The 16,988-nt window shown below is 36.9% G+C and overlaps 1 protein-coding gene across 5 annotated transcripts; it reads left to right on the top strand.

Moving 5' to 3' along the window:
* Positions 1-703: 703 nt before the first annotated feature.
* LOC105341865 (ATP-dependent RNA helicase DDX3Y) lies at positions 704-16,158 on the top strand. 5 transcript variants are annotated; one of them, XM_011448622.4, is made up of 18 exons: positions 705-842; positions 1,450-1,498; positions 3,297-3,362; positions 4,634-4,762; positions 4,915-4,998; positions 5,681-5,813; positions 5,957-6,241; positions 6,644-6,685; positions 6,839-6,938; positions 7,209-7,344; positions 8,697-8,770; positions 8,891-8,998; positions 9,260-9,420; positions 9,808-9,952; positions 10,414-10,743; positions 10,858-10,975; positions 11,113-11,269; positions 11,782-16,158. In XM_011448622.4, exons 1-18 carry the CDS (start codon positions 798-800, stop codon positions 11,999-12,001), a joined length of 2,382 nt encoding a protein of 793 aa, XP_011446924.2. In that variant the 5' UTR covers positions 705-797; the 3' UTR covers positions 12,002-16,158. The 5 variants fall into 5 exon arrangements, with proteins under 5 accessions (XP_019928330.2, XP_011446924.2, XP_011446932.2 ...); XM_020072771.3 differs by lacking the exon at positions 4,915-4,998 and having other exon boundaries at positions 704-842; XM_011448630.4 differs by lacking the exon at positions 6,644-6,685.
* The last annotated feature ends 830 nt before the right edge of the window (positions 16,159-16,988 follow it).

A 16,988-nucleotide genomic window follows, 5' to 3' on the forward strand; every position in this document is an offset into this window, starting at 1 on the left:
TTATATGTAAATTTTAAAAAAATTGTTGCTGCGAGAAAAACAAATCTTAACACCCCCCCCCCCCCCGGTGCTACGTGCCTGTATTGTATAAATATTCATTTGTATTGCATAATTTTCCATTTGCATTGTATAAATTTCATTTGTATTGTTTAATTTTCCATTTGTATTCTGTAATTTTCATTTGTATTCTATAATTTTCCATTTGTATAACCGGTATGGTTATAATTATTCGAGGTGGTGTGGGTGCTTCAGTTGGATGCATGGGGATGGAATTTCCGCGGAAGAAGCACTATATATAAAATGTACAACTGCACGGGGATGCAGCCCGAGGTACGTAATGACGAGGGATATCTGCCGAGAGGGGTGGTGTTCCTCCTAATTTACTATCTTAATCTTCTGCATAAACATTAAGTATACGGCTTTATTTTTGCTTGTTTGGCCTACACATGTATACATGAACATGTAGTTTAATTTCAGCACTCCTCCCAATCAGTATATAAGTCTTTTTAACAAAAAAAGTTAACCATGTTAACCCCCCCCCCCCTCCCAATATTGGTTACATAATTATTTTTCATTGCATTATATTAGTTTGTAAATTACAATTTGACTATCACATTTTATCTTTAAATTTTCGCATCCTCGATAAATTAGTTTAACTTTTTCAGCTTTATTAGGATCGACTACCCTTTGCGAAAAAGGGGTACCACGTGACCGTATTCTGATATATAAGCAGACATCGCTCTCGTTGATTGGCTCTCCCAACACAGTTTTCTTGTGGAAGAAAGAGTGGACTTATAATGTCAAATGTTCATAATCAAAATGGTCAAGGTCTAGAGCAGCAGGTTAGTGTTGTTGAACATACTACTATGAAACGTTTTTGACAGAATTTAACGTTATTTTAAGGCATTTAATGACGCTAGAATCCCTTGTATTTCATTCTTCCCCGGCCAAAATCCAAGATGGCGACGACCACTGTGAAATAACACGTTCTGTCTGAAATGTCCGCAGGAGGACATAGATAAGTGCGGAAGAAGCGAGCTATTTGTTCATAAAAGCCTTTTTCGAAACACTATTGAATTAAATATGTTCCAATGGTAACCTCTGTAGAAAGCGAAATCAGCTGATCAGGAACAGTAACTCATTCTTGCATATTGACTCAGAATGAGACATTAGTCACCCAAATGAAACAAAAGTATCACAGGAATTTACTTCTTCTCAAAGATCCTATTTGCTTTAAAATAAATTTAACCAGATGCAAACATAATTTACCATAGAAAATTAAAAAAAAAGTCATTCTGTTTTTAAGATAATTAAATTGAATTTATTATATAACATTAAAAACTTTGGAAAAAATTTCATCACAGATATGCATGTGTAACAGTTATTTTAAAGCATATTTTTATGTTGTAGGAACTTCATTAAAATTGTGCTTGAATTTTCCTTTTCTAGTTTGCTGGTTTAGACTTGGGGTCTGGTGGCAGACCATACAACGGTAAAGGTGAGTTAGTGAGCGTAAGAACCGCACCAGCATCATAATACAGATGTGTGTGTGTTTAATGCTGTGCTGTCATAGTCTAGACTCTAAGATTAGTAATGATACAACCACAAAGGTGATGGTGTTGGGTATATTAATGAAGGTCAACTGTAGAGGTGTTTTTATTAGTATTTTTTCTTCGTCAGTTTCATTGCTGGGATATTACATGTAGTAGTTAAAATAAACTGTAGCTTAGCAGCAAAGATGTGCTTTGGAAATACATTGAACTAATGTTTTGAATGCCATGATAAAACACATGTAGACTTGGTGAGAGAAGGAGAAATGAAATGTAGCACGCAACACATACTCAAATCAGTTAGATCCCACATGCATGTCTTCAAGAAATCCAAATTTGTTAAACTGCTGCATTGCTTGATATTCAGATCTTTTTTATGCGAATTATTCAGAATATTATTTCGGTTTTTTAAGACATTCTGAAGTGTATTTTAGCAATTGAGGGATTTTTTACTGGAAGTTTCTTGATTACGTGTGACCCTGTACACTGTTGTTTAATATAATGTAAATATACATGAAAAGGATTAATTTATTCAATTATTACGTAAGGCACATCTTTCCAAATGTTGCATAAAAGTCTAAAAATGCACATTTTAATCAGTGGATATTGCAGGATAATACCAAAGGACTTGCTTACTTACTTTCACTATGTGTTAAATTATAACTTCTGGAATTTTTTTTTTTTCACTGTATTATGATACAAGAAATTTTGAAATCTAGGACGTTGATCTGTTAGTTGGTATCTGCTTTACACTATTGACTGACAGAGATCTAGAACCATGGTCATTAATGCTGGATAATAATTTCAAGACCCTGATGGTTGTGTAATGCCTTTGTCCCTGTATACATATGATTTGACCTCAGCATTCTTTGATTAGTAAGAATTTCTTGGTTAGGTATCCACAACCTACAATTTATGGATTCTCAATCTTTTCATTGTGGGTTTTTCTTGCCATAGTGTGCAGTCAAGTCAGAAAGGAGACAGACAACTGTTAAAGTAGGATTAGGAAAAAAAATGTAGAGAGACCAGCAGCTCTAAAAATAATGTGTCTCCAACAGAATATTGAACGTCTCCCGGGAATTTATCCTTGTCATGTCCTTTACACTTGGCTAACACATAGTACCAAGGGTCAAGGTCATAGAAATCACGAGTGAATCAGGGGAGCTAGATAAACATGGCTGTTGACCACTGGCCAGTGGAAAAAGTCGGTGTGTAAAGTGTGACCACTGGCCAGTGGAAAAAGTCGGTGTGTAAAGTGTGACCACTGGCCAGTGGAAAAAGTCGGTGTGTAAAGTGTGACCACTGGCCAGTGGAAAAAGTCAGTGTGTAAAGTGTGACCACTGGCCAGTGGAAAAAGTCAGTGTGTAAAGTGTGACCACTGGCCAGTGGAAAAAGTCAGTGTGTAAAGTGTGAATTGGTAACTCTGGATCATACTGTCAGATATGGTTCTGATATACAGAATTGTCAGATCTGTGAATTCGAGAATAAAAGCATTTAGTCATTAGTTATTTTTGGTTGTTCACACATTCCACACGACAACATACATAAGTAACTTGATAACAATGTTTTTAAAGGTTTTATAATTGAAACCTGTAGGCCATTCTTGAACATATCTACAAATTGATTCATACCACCAACATTGACTCGTGTTAATAATGATTTCTCGCCTCTTTTTTTTTCTTTTTTAAAATATTTACAAATCCAAACTTATCAGAGAAACTGTTTATGGTAAACTTTGATTTGTAGATGGACGAAATTATCGGCCAAGCAACGCAAACCCCAGATTTCAGGAACAAATGTTCTTCATGACAGGTGTCGTATCTTTCTCAGTACGGCCGGCAGTATGCTCGGGATCATAACAGTTCACTCGTCCGTCCCAGTATTTACTTTAATCAATTGAATAGACAAGTAAAATGCCAAAAAAGTCTGCTTTTGGGGAGAAATTCAAATGTACTTAACTGATTTATCTGGTCTCGTGATAATGCTGGGTGAATGCAAATAACTATTAAATAGTTTTGATAATTGGAAATCCTGCATACTGGAATATTTTCTCATTGTCTTGTTCTCAAGAAATATAAGTTTTCTTAGCTCTAATAGGATAAAATATTGTAAAGAAATAGTAAAGAATATAAATAGTTCTGAAATGAATACCAATATTGTTTAGGTAAATGAATGATTTAATGTTTACATCAGAAAAAATGGTTTGCTTATAAAGTATTAATAGATACTGCCCTATAAAAAAATCTCTGTAATTTTAAGATACTGATTGGTTTGCATTTGAAAAAAAAATTGTTACAGAAAAAAATTAAAGACAGCATCAAGAAACTAAAGATTACATATTTTATCCCCCTTCACTACCAATTGTCCCTAGGTCCCATAACAACTAAAACATTAAACAACAAGGGTCGTACTGCTGAATATTCAAAGTAGAAGGTAAAGAAAACAAAGAATTACAATTGAAAAAGTAGAATATTAACTAGTGACTGTGTCTGGACTGACGAGATGAACATTTTATCCTGACTCATACTGTTGCTCACTTAGCCTTAGCATGATCCATGTTCTTATTTGATTCATTTTTTGAGAAAAAGTTCAAGTGTCCCCTGAAAGTAGTGACCATTAGACATGATACATTGATTCTATTCAGTTGGCATGTATGTGTACATGATTTTTGAGATTAATTTATCATTATCTTCATCTTGGCAGCTTGATGTGTAAACTTCTTAAAACAATTTTAGGGTTTGACGAGAATATATACATGTAGGTACACAACATCTAAAACACCAAGACTTTATACATACATATGTGTATAGAATATTTTAAGTTTTTGATTTTTGAACTTATATACTTTCAACTTGTTTTTTGCTTATTTTTGTTGATGCAAACAAGAAATACAATGTAGCATCTAATTGGACCAGTTAAGAATTTGGATAGGACTATGTCCAGTTCTGCTGGGATCTGTTAGCAATGTTGTTCTCTCTGCATGCTTGTTGTCATGTTAACCAATAAGAATTACCCATGTCTGTTTACTGTCTACGGTCGCATGACCTAAGTTTTAAATCCTGCACTGTGTTTTTCCTTAACAGGACAGGGTAACCAAGGAACAAGATATGTGCCGCCTCATATGAGAAATGCAGGAGGACCTGCCCCTCCCCCAATGGGGATTGTGCCCAACTTCCCCCCACCCCCATTGCCCGAGAACAGAGGGGGTAGAGGTAAAAAAAAAATGTTCATAGTATATTTTGTATTTTGCAAGTTGCAAATCGGAGTCACCATTCGTAAAGCAGTCATGACAGCTGTTAGAGTAGAATGAGAGATGAATGATCTAGGGGCTCAATGATCATTTGATTATTGTCGTTGTTTGCAGATGGAGGATTTAGCCGAGGAGGATACAACCAGGGACGTGGAGGCTACATGAATGGAGGGCCTCCTCAAAGCTTCAGTCAGCCCAGTACGTACGCGTGACACTTGATGGCTCCAACTTCCATCTATTGATGGGGCTAGCGTGTTGGTGTTAGTTGATTCATGAATTGACACTACCCCGTTATATCCTTCAAAGGCTTCATAGTTAATTTGTAAATGATGAAATACAGTAATTTGCCAAATTACTGGTAAACTAAATTGCTCTCAATTTGAAATTTTCTGTGTCATTGTGATTAGGTAAAAATTGAAAATACGAACGAAACTATGGTTATACCATGTTTTGAATGTAAAATTCTGGATACTATAATTGTTTAACCAAAATGATGGGAACAAAAAATTCTGTATTATTTTTTTAACTCTTGGAAGTTTAATCAAGTTCCCCTGAAGTTTGAGTTATCAAGAGTCACCTGTATATAAAAACTGAAGGGTACATCTGGAGTCCCATGACATGAGTCTTGTCATGAAATTGATCATTCTATTCTTATAAGTTACTATTTTTTGCAAAAAATGATCTTTGACTGTTGGATAGTATTATTGTCTTGAAAGTGAACAACAATTTAAAAATGATTTAGCTCTGGAATAATTGTGCTATTCTATGTTTTTTAAAATTGTCATCTGCTTCACTTGGCTAATACTGACGAAATAAAATTTAATCTGTCTGTAGCTTCCACTAAATACACTTGTGTACAATTCTGTGGTTTTTGTTTCAGACATGAGTGACCGTGGAGGTTATAATAGCTACAATCGTGGTGGTTACAACCAGGGAGGGGGTAATCGTGGTGGATACAATTACCAGAACCGCCGTGGCGGCGGCGGCGGCTACCAGAATAATGCTCCAGGAAGGTAAGATATCAACACAAACATTAGCTTAAGCAGAATTATACATCCAAAGGGGGGAAAACAGATCTGATTATAGGACAGAACAAATTAAAGAGTACATAAAATATTAAGATTAAGATTTTAGTTGTAATGATTGTCGTTGTTAGATACGGCGGTGGTGGCGGCGGTGATCGCTACAACAACTTTGGTGATGGGGACCGCTACCAGAGACAAGGCAGTGCCCCACCCAATGCTGGGGGTCGCTGGGATAACCTGGACGAGGACCGCAGTTTCAGCGCTCGCCGTGGCGGTGGACAGCAAGATGGCGGTGACTGGGGCAACAACAACCGCTGGGACAACCGCACTGACAACAACGCCGGGGGCAAGTACCCACAGGAAACCACCAAGGAGAATTGGACCGTCCCACTGCCAGCCAATCAAAGGCTGGAGGAGTGAGTACACTGAACAGAGAATAGGGGAGGGGGGTCTTTACAGGGGTTTCACTTAGTGAATAGGGGAGGGGGGTCCTTACAGGGGTTTTTTTATTCAGAGAATAGGGGAGGGGGTCCTTACAGGGGTGTTTTACTTACTGAATCCTCTATTGAGGAAAAGAGGGAAGTTATCTTCAGAGGAAGATCATCTGTTTCATTTGAAAAAAGAGGAGGGGGCTCTTTAGGGGATAATGATGTTTTTCATCTTGTGTTATAATGGAATGTAGATTAATTAAACCTTATTTATAAAGACTAAGTCCACTTAAAAGTTTTGATAGTTACATGTATGATTTCTGTTTTTAGATGCTAATATGAGATTGATCTGTGCTTCATCTTATTAAAAGTTTGTTGCACAAATTGTAGAGAGCTATTTGGCAGTGGAAACACTGGTATCAATTCTGACAAGTATGAAGATATTCCTGTAGATGCAACAGGAGAGAACTAAACCTTATTTATAAAGACTAAGTCTACATAGAAATTTTGATAGTTACATGTTTGATTTCTGCTTTGAGATGCTCTGTGCTTCATCTTATTAAAAGTTTGTTGTACAAATTGTAGAGAGCTATTTGGCACTGGAAACACTGGTATCAATTTTGACAAGTATGAAGATATTCCTGTAGAGGCAACAGGAGAGAACTGCCCTAAAAACATTGAGACAGTAAGTGATGCTATAACTGAAGATGATAGACTTGATTCAGATGTCATCATTATATTGGGGGTGTTACAGATAAACATAACAAAAGAAGGTCTAAAAACAACTGGGTTTCATATCAACTCTATCTAAAACACTTTATTAGATCCAGCGTTCGGAAATCATTGTGAGGAAAGCACAATGCTTCGGCATAGATTAGGACTCGATGATCAATTGTACAAAGACTTGTGTGTTTCTGTACACAGTAAAGTTAGTTGAGCCTGTTGTTGTTTTCAGTTTGAGGATTGTAGCCTGGGAGAGATCATCAGAAACAACATAACGCTGAGTCGCTACTCCAAGCCGACCCCCGTACAGAAGTACGCCATCCCGATCGTGCTGAATAAGAGAGACCTAATGGCCTGTGCTCAGACAGGTGGGTACTCGGTCCAAAGTGGACCCTCCCTACCCCTGGGAGGGACAATATTCACTATGGGTGCCATCACTCTCCTGAAATTCAAACTGATTATTGGACCCATCCCAATGACAAAACAGTAGTTCAATCAATCGTAATTCCTAACTGCATTTTTCAATGAAATGTGAGGAGGATGGGTTGTCAATAATGTAAGGAGGATGGGTTGTCAATAATGTAAGGAGGATGGGTTGTCACTAATGTAAGGAGGATGGGTTGTCAATAATGTAAGGAGGATGGGTTGTCAATAATGTTAGGAGGATGGGTTGTCACTAATGTAAGGAGGATGGGTTGTCAATAATGTGAGGAGGATGGGTTGTCACTAATGTAAGGAGGATGGGTTGTCACTAATGTAAGGAGGATGGGTTGTCAATAATGTAAGGAGGATGGGTTGTCAATAATGTGAGGAGGATGGGTTGTCACTAATGTAAGGAGGATGGGTTGTCAATAATGTGAGGAGGATGGGTTGTCACTAATGTAAGGAGGATGGGTTGTCACTAATGTAAGGAGGATGGGTTGTCAATAATGTAAGGAGGATGGGTTGTCACTAATGTAAGGAGGATGGGTTGTCAATAATGTGAGGAGGATGGGTTGTCACTAATGTAAGGAGGATGGGTTGTCAATAATGTAAGGAGGATGGGTTGTCAATAATGTATGGAGGATGGGTTGTCAATAATGTGAGGAGGATGGGTTGTCAATAATGTAAGGAGGATGGGTTGTCAATAATGTAAGGAGGATGGGTTGTCACTAATGTAAGGAGGATGGGTTGTCACTAATGTAAGGAGGATGGGTTGTCAATAATGTGAGGAGGATGGGTTGTCAATAATGTAAGGAGGATGGGTTGTCACTAATGTAAGGAGGATGGGTTGTCACTAATTACCCATCAGATCTTACCTATATTTTCAGATACGATTTGTTAAGTTATAAACTATCATGTAGTTTATGAAAAAATCGATATAGATTAGATTGAATTTTTAAATATAATTTTGCAATATCCTCATACAGAAGTCTTCGTCTGATGAGGCTATTATAGTCTAAAAATGGACATTACTATTCAGCGTCTTAATTCAGATATTTTACAAGTTAAAAATAAAATAAAAAGAATATCGAAGTATTTGTGCAGTAAATAATAAGTAAAAAATGGCCATCATTATGAAAGTAGATATAATTTTTACGATATTGTTTATTTCAATTTTCCTAATATGACATTTCTCTAAATGAGAAAGACCCAATCCTTGTACCAAAATGGGCCTTGACATACCTTGTCCATTGTGATGCCATTGTTGACTGTCTGTTTTACATTGTTTGTTTTACAGGATCTGGTAAGACTGCTGCTTTCCTGGTCCCTGTGTTGAACAGAGTGTATGAAAATGGACCTGAGGAATCTGCTGTAAGTACTGCTACTTCCAAAGTCTCTAAAGATAACAATGAATACAAAACCCATTGTAGCAATTGTTTAATGATATACAAATCTGTTCATGTTCATGAAGATATTTTGTTGATCTTGTAGAATGTAGCACAGTCCAGACAATACGGGCGGAGGAAGCAGTACCCCCTGGCCCTTGTACTTGCCCCAACAAGAGAATTGGCCTATCAGATCTACGATGAAGCAAGAAAGGTATGAAGTCGCTTCACTTAGATATAAGTAAGCTAGAAGTTAAAGCTTTCTTTGTGCTGAACTTGGTCAATATATACCCACCAAGGGAGGACCATTGGGGCAATTTTTTGTTGGACCTTTTTTCAACTAGATATGAACAAACAATATTTAAATAATTCACATGTATGGAAGGAATTTGCTTCTCTTATTGGTCTTGTTGATTATGTTGAGTTGGGTCTCTATTTCATTGTTATAGCCTAATCCATTTTCTCTTACTCACAGTTTGCCTACCGATCGCGAGTGAGACCCTGTGTGGTGTACGGTGGTGCCGACATCGGCGCCCAGATGCGGGACCTGGACCGTGGCTGTCATCTTCTGGTGGCCACCCCTGGGCGTCTAGTCGACATGCTTGAGAGGGGCAAGATTGGACTGGAGCACTGCAAGTAGGTCAAGCTCATACAATAACATAATGTCATAGTCAAACTTGATTCATTTGCTGATTTTCTATTAGGATTTGACAATAGTGATAAAAAAAGATTGATCTAAAATTTATGTTAAGAAAGATTTGCTTTTGTTTGCTTTCCTGTTCATTTAAGCAGTAATTCATGTATATTGAAAATATGTATTTTTGAAAACATGTATAACACACTAGTTTATTCGAATACTCTAATAAGAAAGAAAAAACTGTTTTTATGTCCAATTTTAAAAGGATGATTACCATGAGAATTTTATCTTTATTATGGCAATATTTCTTGCACTCCAGAATGGTCCAGATTGGTGTACACAATGCACACACTAGTGGTTTACTGACATTTTGATTTGTTTTCAAGGTTCCTGTGTTTGGACGAGGCTGACAGAATGTTGGACATGGGATTTGAGCCACAGATCCGTCGCATCGTGGAGAAAGACAACATGCCTCCAAGTGGAGTGAGGCAGACTCTTATGTTCAGTGCCACATTCCCTAAGGAAATTCAGGTACACCTCTAGTTGGCTGTATTAACCTCGGGGTTCTGTCAAGCTTCTGTATGGCTGTACATTATACATGTAACTGGAATTTTATAAAATGTAGTCCTTATCCAAGTATAGATTTACTTGTATATACATAGATGACAGTTAGAACTATACATGGGTAATTATCAGAAATAAGGTCTTTTATTCCCATGAAAGTTTACTGTTTTGATTGGTCTAGCCCCAAAATACAGAAATATAGTAATTGCATGTTACTTATCCTGATCTATGGCAGTTAATAAACAAAGCAAAACCCTACACTTTTATGAGCAGGTGTCACAATAAAAAAAACAAGTGTGTGATTTATCCTAAAGCTTATTGGTTGAGAGGACTGATCATATCTGAGAAAATTGCCAGGGACAGTTGCATGTATGTGCTATTCATAGACATATGACAAGTTGATAACACTCTTGACCTTTGAACTTCAGATGCTAGCTAGAGATTTCCTGGACAACTACATCTTCTTGGCAGTTGGTCGTGTGGGCAGCACAAGCGAGAACATCACCCAGAAGGTTGTGTGGGTGGAGGAGATGGAGAAGCGCTCTTTCTTGCTGGATCTCCTGAATGCCGCTGCGGGGCCCGACTCCCTCACCCTTGTGTTCGTGGAGACCAAGAAGGGCGCCGACTCGCTTGAGGATTTTCTAATCAGGGAGGGGTACCCCGCCACCAGTATCCATGGCGATCGCTCTCAGAAGGAGCGAGAGGAGGCTCTCAGACTGTTCAGGAGTGGAGACAGACCCATCATTGTAGCTACTGCTGTAAGTGGGGCATCATGGGTGGTGTTTTACTCAGGAGTTTAATAGCAATGAATTAACCAATAATTTAATTGAAAATCAGGATGGTAAGCTGGTAAACATATTGTATATTTACAGGTGGCTGCAAGAGGATTGGATATTCAAAATGTCCGACACGTAGTGAACTTTGACCTGCCAAGTGACATTGAGGAGTATGTACATAGAATCGGTAGAACTGGACGTGTGGGAAACCTGGGTGAGTTACAAATTTTGATTGGCATAAAAGATCTGTAATGTGTAAAGTTGGAGGAAGAAAACAGCATACTACTGTAAGTTTTAGTTGTAGTTTGTGTGATTTATGCGAGCCTTGTACCTGACTGATTGAATTTTTAGGTCTGGCCACATCCTTCTTCAACGAGAAGAACAAAAACATTGTGCGTGACCTGATGGACCTACTGGTGGAGGCCCACCAAGAGGTGCCTTCCTGGCTCGAGTCCATGGCCTATGAGGCCCGCCCAGCAGGGGGATCAAGAAGAGGTGGCGGAAGAAGGTGAGTTAGGGCTAAACTCCAGAGAGGTTCTGAATATTGGGCTCTGTGAGCTTGCTGCTTAACCCCAAAGAAGTTCTGAATGATGGATTCTTTGGACTCTGTACTATATTTTAGGAAGGTTCAGACTTCAGAATAGGTTCAGTGAACTCATTGTTTAATGTTTAGAGAGATTTCTTTTTCACTCTGTGCTAAACCTCCAAATTCCACAGACACACAGTAATATTTCTCTCAACTAAACCAAAGACTCAGTGCTTTGATTATCCCTAATTTTGTTACTATATATTGTGTATGTGATATTTATCTTACATGCAAGCTTCTTGAAAGATTACAGATTTAGGGAGTAGGGAAATCCTTGTTATATTTTATAAATTTGACTTAATTTGGTCATTAGCCATATTGAAGAAAAGAGCTTGGTGTTATCTTGAAGAAGAATGTAATTATAAGAAGGAAGATGGTTATAAAAAACAATAGCTTTTCAGAGTTAAAAATAAATTCCTTGGTTTGTCTTGCAGATTTGGAAACTCTGGCTTTGGATCCAGAGATTATCGTCAGCAGACCAAACCTAAGCAGCAGCAGCAGCAGCAACAGGGCGGGGCGGGAGGTGGCTACAACAGCAACTTCAACAACCCGATGGCCAATCAGTACGGCCAGTACAGCAACTATGGTGGCTCCTATGGCGGGGCCTACTCTGGTGGTGGCAACAATGCAGCTCCAGACTGGTGGGGCAACTGAGGGGAAGCCCAGCGGCAAGCAGCAACCACATTTTGTTTATCTTAACTGTTGTACAGTTTGCAGGCTGACAATATGGTAGAACCAGCCCCTGTATGTTAAAACTTCTGGCTTCAGAAGGCAGCCTGGTTGCCTTCTTTCAGGTGAATTCCTTAAAAAAAAAACACTGCAGTGAAACGAGAGCTTGCGTGGTACAAGACGTGGAAAAGACAGACTTTGCGGAAGAGAACTGTGTTAGGAGAGCCCTCGTTTAACTATGTAATGGATAAAGATTAGTCATTTTAATATTTAAGTAATGTCGGCAGTTGAAAACGAGTACATATCATGAATTGCTGTGTCATTTTCTGTTTTAAAGATGGCAGAGAAAATGAAGCTGCCATTATGAAACTGTATACAATTGAACTGAGTATGTTGAAGCAAAATCATAAGACTTTGGATCCCAGTATTTTTGTTGTTTCCAATATTTTTGGAACAGAATATATTGTTGAAATTTTATGTAGGAATATCAGTGTACATGTGTATTTTCCTGTATTTGACAATGAGTTATGGGAAATGTTTGTACCTGCATAATGTTGACATGACTTTTAGAATAATTATGTTAATATTGTCAATTCTTTGGGAAAAATAGCAATGACACACAGAATGCTGACTGTGTACTCGTACAATAAACCCAACACAACGCTCTAGTGGTGTGAATATAAATGTACATGCATGTTAAACTTCGTATCTATTTTTTCAATCTGTATGGTGAATCAGGACTGATAAGAGTTTGCATTAGAAGCTACGAAAAAGTGATCAGAAATGGAGTATTAGTAATATTTGCTGGTTCTATTGTGTATTGCCAAGAAGCTATTGTGTAAGATTTTTTTCTGAATATTGTAGTATTGTAGTTAAGAGTTTTAAATTTTTTTTTTGCTATGATGCCGTCCTGTTTCCAAATGTAGAAATTCTGGGCAAGATCTAATTACTTTATTTTGTTTGGTTCAAATTTGGAATCTAATATAAAGGTTCCCTGTATATTATGAATAATTGTTATTCATTATTTGGAAACTGGTGTGTAGATCAAACTTTTTGCTTTTCTGTGAATGACGAGCAACTTGACAGACACGGCTGTGTCATTGGTTCCGACTTGTTGGTCTGAATCACTAACAAAATCTAATGCTGGGAGGAGGGAAAATGGGTTTTTTAATGTACATGTAATAATATCAAGTTTGTGATGCTAGTCAGTTAAGATCAAATTTCTTGCCCCGCTTTCAAGATTTTTATTTTAAGATTCCAATAACATGACCCTAAAAGGGTGATGTGTATATTTATGGACTTCATATTTTATAGTAGTGTGTTAAGTTTAATCCAATCTCTCCTACCAAAGACATTGCAATTGTTTTAAGGATTTAATTTTTGACACATCTGAAAACACAAATTGACTGTATTCACTGAAAATGAAAGAATATATCAGAAATTAAAATTAACACTTTTTAAAAGGTCACTAGATGTTTTATACTTGAAACAATTTTGTTCCATTTTTTATATTTAGAAGATTTTGATCATGGATAATAAGTTTCAGAGTTATTGAATAATCGCAGTAGTTAATGTACATAAAGTTGCCAATGCATATACATTGTATTGACAGAACAATGTGAAAATACTTGCCTTTATATTTTTGCATGAAGCCAATATGTTTATTGCGGGGGCATTTTTAAAGCTTTCATTGATTTACTTCTCGGACTAGTGTCACAAAGCCTCATTGTATATCCTTATTTTAATGATTGAGCCACATTGTCTTTCATCAGGTCACCTACTCCGGGACAGAACATGTCATGTGCCAGTTTTTTGTTTAACTATTTGTTGTGGATGATTTTTTCTTTTGATTTTTTTGGTGAGGTAACTGTAATACCCAGACACTCGATCTTATTCTTTTCTATGTGATGACCTTGACCTTTGCTCTTGATAGTCCCAGAACAAACAGGAAGCTGTCAGGCTTTGTTGTCGGTTTTTATTTTTCCTGAATGTTAATGATGGAAATTATTTGTTATTATGTGTAAATTCACATTTTTTTTTTCAAACTTTGTTCAAAAGGAACAAAATTTTAAAGAATAGTTTTTCGATTGCTCTGGATCCCTTGTTTTTCAAATTCTGTTACATGTTTTCTGTATCGTTACATGTATTTATATATTCTCATGATGAAAATAACTATGGCTCTCGATATTTTCTTGTTCAAATGAAAGGGGCTTGCTTTTATGTGTAAAGAGATTTATTTAGAATGCATGAGAGCGACCGTGAAGGTGCCTGGGTAAATGTTTGGAGTGTATTATGTTACACTGTGAACAGTTTAGGATCTTATCGAGGAGCCGTGCCAGTTTTATTTAAGGTGAGCACATGGATCACCGATATCAAAGCTAGTTCCTGTTCGGAGGGGATTTCTTCTCATTGAACTGAGTTTTAATGTGTATGATAATTTACACAATCAATTTTTATGCCCAGGGGAAAAAAGCTCCCTTTAAAATGTATTGATTATATCCATGTGTCTTTTTCAGTGTGCCAAAAACAATTGTTTAACATAAGAAATGTAACGCATATTAACGTAGAGTTAGGGATCCAGAGTTTTATATGGTATATACACCCACAAATCTTTACTGTTCAAGACATTCCAAACTGTGTTCAAGTTCCTGTGTATATCATTGGGTCTCATATTTTTCACTCAGATTATCTCTGCCATTGATTTTGATAGAACATTCTATTTCCCTGTCACAAGTTTTTTTTTTTTTTTTTTTGGTGTTTGTGTTTTGTGTTTTATATACAACTACACGTAATATATTTCCATTGAATGTTCACACAGTATTGATAAGAAGCAGGCAGTATTTGCGGGGCCTTTTTTATTTTATGACCCAGGGTTTTTCATCCTCTGCCATGAAGGTTTCCTCATAATCATTTTTGTGCCCGCATTAGAAAACATCAAAGATGTACATGTATTCTGACTTTAGAGAAACGTCTATATATAAAAGACTTTTGGTGCTGCGTATATTGTTACTGAATGACCTGGTGCTTCCAAACAGTAAATGGAAGAAATGAAATTTGGTGCACATTGCATCCTCCTTGTCGCATCATTCATGTTGCAAACTTAGCTCGTTGTCTGTGATCAAATTGTTTAAAAAAAATATGTGCAATTCCTATTAATATACAAGTCTATTTCACAGAGGACGTTTAACATTCACATATTGAAATGGCAATCTTTTTTTATACTATATATACAAATTAATTTATTCCTATTATTATTTTTTTTATTTTTTACTTTAGAGAGTGGAGTGTGAATGATCATGAAAATAAGGAGTAAATGCATACTGTGTACATGGTTTTGATGAGTGTGGGGGAATATTGGCAGAGGGTGAATTTTGTTAAAACGGACTTCAAAGAAGGCCTTGTAAATGGTTTGCTTGACAGTAAAGAGTCTTTGACCTGTGTGACTGATATCTAGAGGGACAGGGTCCAAATCAAACTCATGTAAACGGAACTTTCCATGGTTGAAACAGTCGCGCTTGATTTGTTCCTTGCGCAAAGTTTTTAAGTGAGCAAATTAAGTTATACATTTTTGACAGCGAGTTGATGATTTACATGTAATCCAATATTGCTGGGTATTGATCTCACACTTTTTCATTTTTTTTTGGAGATGGGGAAAAGGGGAACAAATATTGTAATGAAGGGATTGTATTGTGAACTGTTTGACCATAGGAAAATCTTGTTTCTCTTTTTTTTTTGTTCATTGTGTAATTATAACGCTATTCACAAGGTATTTTGAGTGAAGAAAATTGATGACAGTACATTGTATACCCATGTATTTAATTCTGTTTCATCCAGCCAGGTGTTATTTATAGACCTTTTTCACAGCAAATAATCGCGTACAACTAATTGGCATGTCATGTATGTTGATGTTATAAACCCAACAGGAAGCGAGGGGGGGGGGGGGGGGGGGGGAAGATACTCCAAGAGAGAGTGCTTACATAATAGGACGGCATATTTTGTATTAGTTACGGTATATTTCTCGTCTCTTTTTTCTTTTTTTGTGCTGTGCTGTATATTTTGGGGGGATACAAACCTACAATCCAGCAGCTCAGACTATTGAAAACAAGTTGAATGTGGTTGTTCAAATAAAATATCTCAATGTTGATCTATTGTTGTTATTTATATCACCACTTGAACATTCTTTTATCTAGATACAAGTACATGGTAGTATACCGGTATATAGAATATCACACTTGTTTCGATCTCGGCACTGGTCTATACTAGTATCTAGTTATTTTCAAACAGTTGAACAGCATGTCAAAAGAAATTTTCAGTTGTGTCTTGGAAGTACTGAAAACAACATGCATATATAGTAACAGAGATTACCATTTCAGAAAACTGTTGAAGTTGGATGGGTATTCTTGTGTAATAATATTCTGCAATCAATTTTGGACCCAACTAATTTGAACTAGATGCGGCAGAGATATCCAAGGATTCAAGATATTGATGGTGAAATACATAGATACCATGTTATGTCAAACATCAAAAGTTACGACCTACTAGACCAAAGGTGCTATGCTATGTCTTATTAAAAACTTAAAAAGAAATTGAAATGCAAAAATGTATCTTTGAATTAAGGTGCCTAACTATGACCAAGTTACTAAGTGTAGGTAACCATGAACCACCATTCGACAGGGGGGTAAAGTTGATTTAGTATTTCCTAATCCACCATGAATAGCTGCTGTAATTATTGGGACTTCCTGTACATGGACTTTGGATAGTGATGTGCGGCTAGGGTAGCTCAGGGGAAGAGCTCCTGACGAGAGTTGCTGGGGTCCAGGTTTGATTCGCTGTCAAGCCATATAATATTATTTTCATTCTGTGTATAATTATGTTCATTCCTATTATCCTACTACACTGCATTAAACATATTTTTTATGCGACTAAAACTAATAATGTACATCCAAAGCTTTACATATACCTATGGATGGGT

The sequence above is a fragment of the Magallana gigas genome, chromosome 8 (assembly GCF_963853765.1).
Source record: "Magallana gigas chromosome 8, xbMagGiga1.1, whole genome shotgun sequence".
In the NCBI taxonomy this organism is placed as follows: domain Eukaryota; kingdom Metazoa; phylum Mollusca; class Bivalvia; order Ostreida; family Ostreidae; genus Magallana; species Magallana gigas.

What these genes read in the sequence shown, in the direction of transcription:
- LOC105341865 (XM_011448622.4), top strand. Translation starts at nt 798, where the DNA reads ATGTCAAATGTTCATAATCAAAATGGTCAAGGTCTAGAGCAGCAG. An exon ending in CAGACCATACAACGGTAAAG is followed by an intron (nt 1,499 to 3,296) that starts GTGAGTTAGTGA and finishes TTTGATTTGTAG; the next exon opens with ATGGACGAAATTATCGGCCA. An exon ending in ATTGGACTGGAGCACTGCAA is followed by an intron (nt 9,421 to 9,807) that starts GTAGGTCAAGCT and finishes TTTGTTTTCAAG; the next exon opens with GTTCCTGTGTTTGGACGAGG.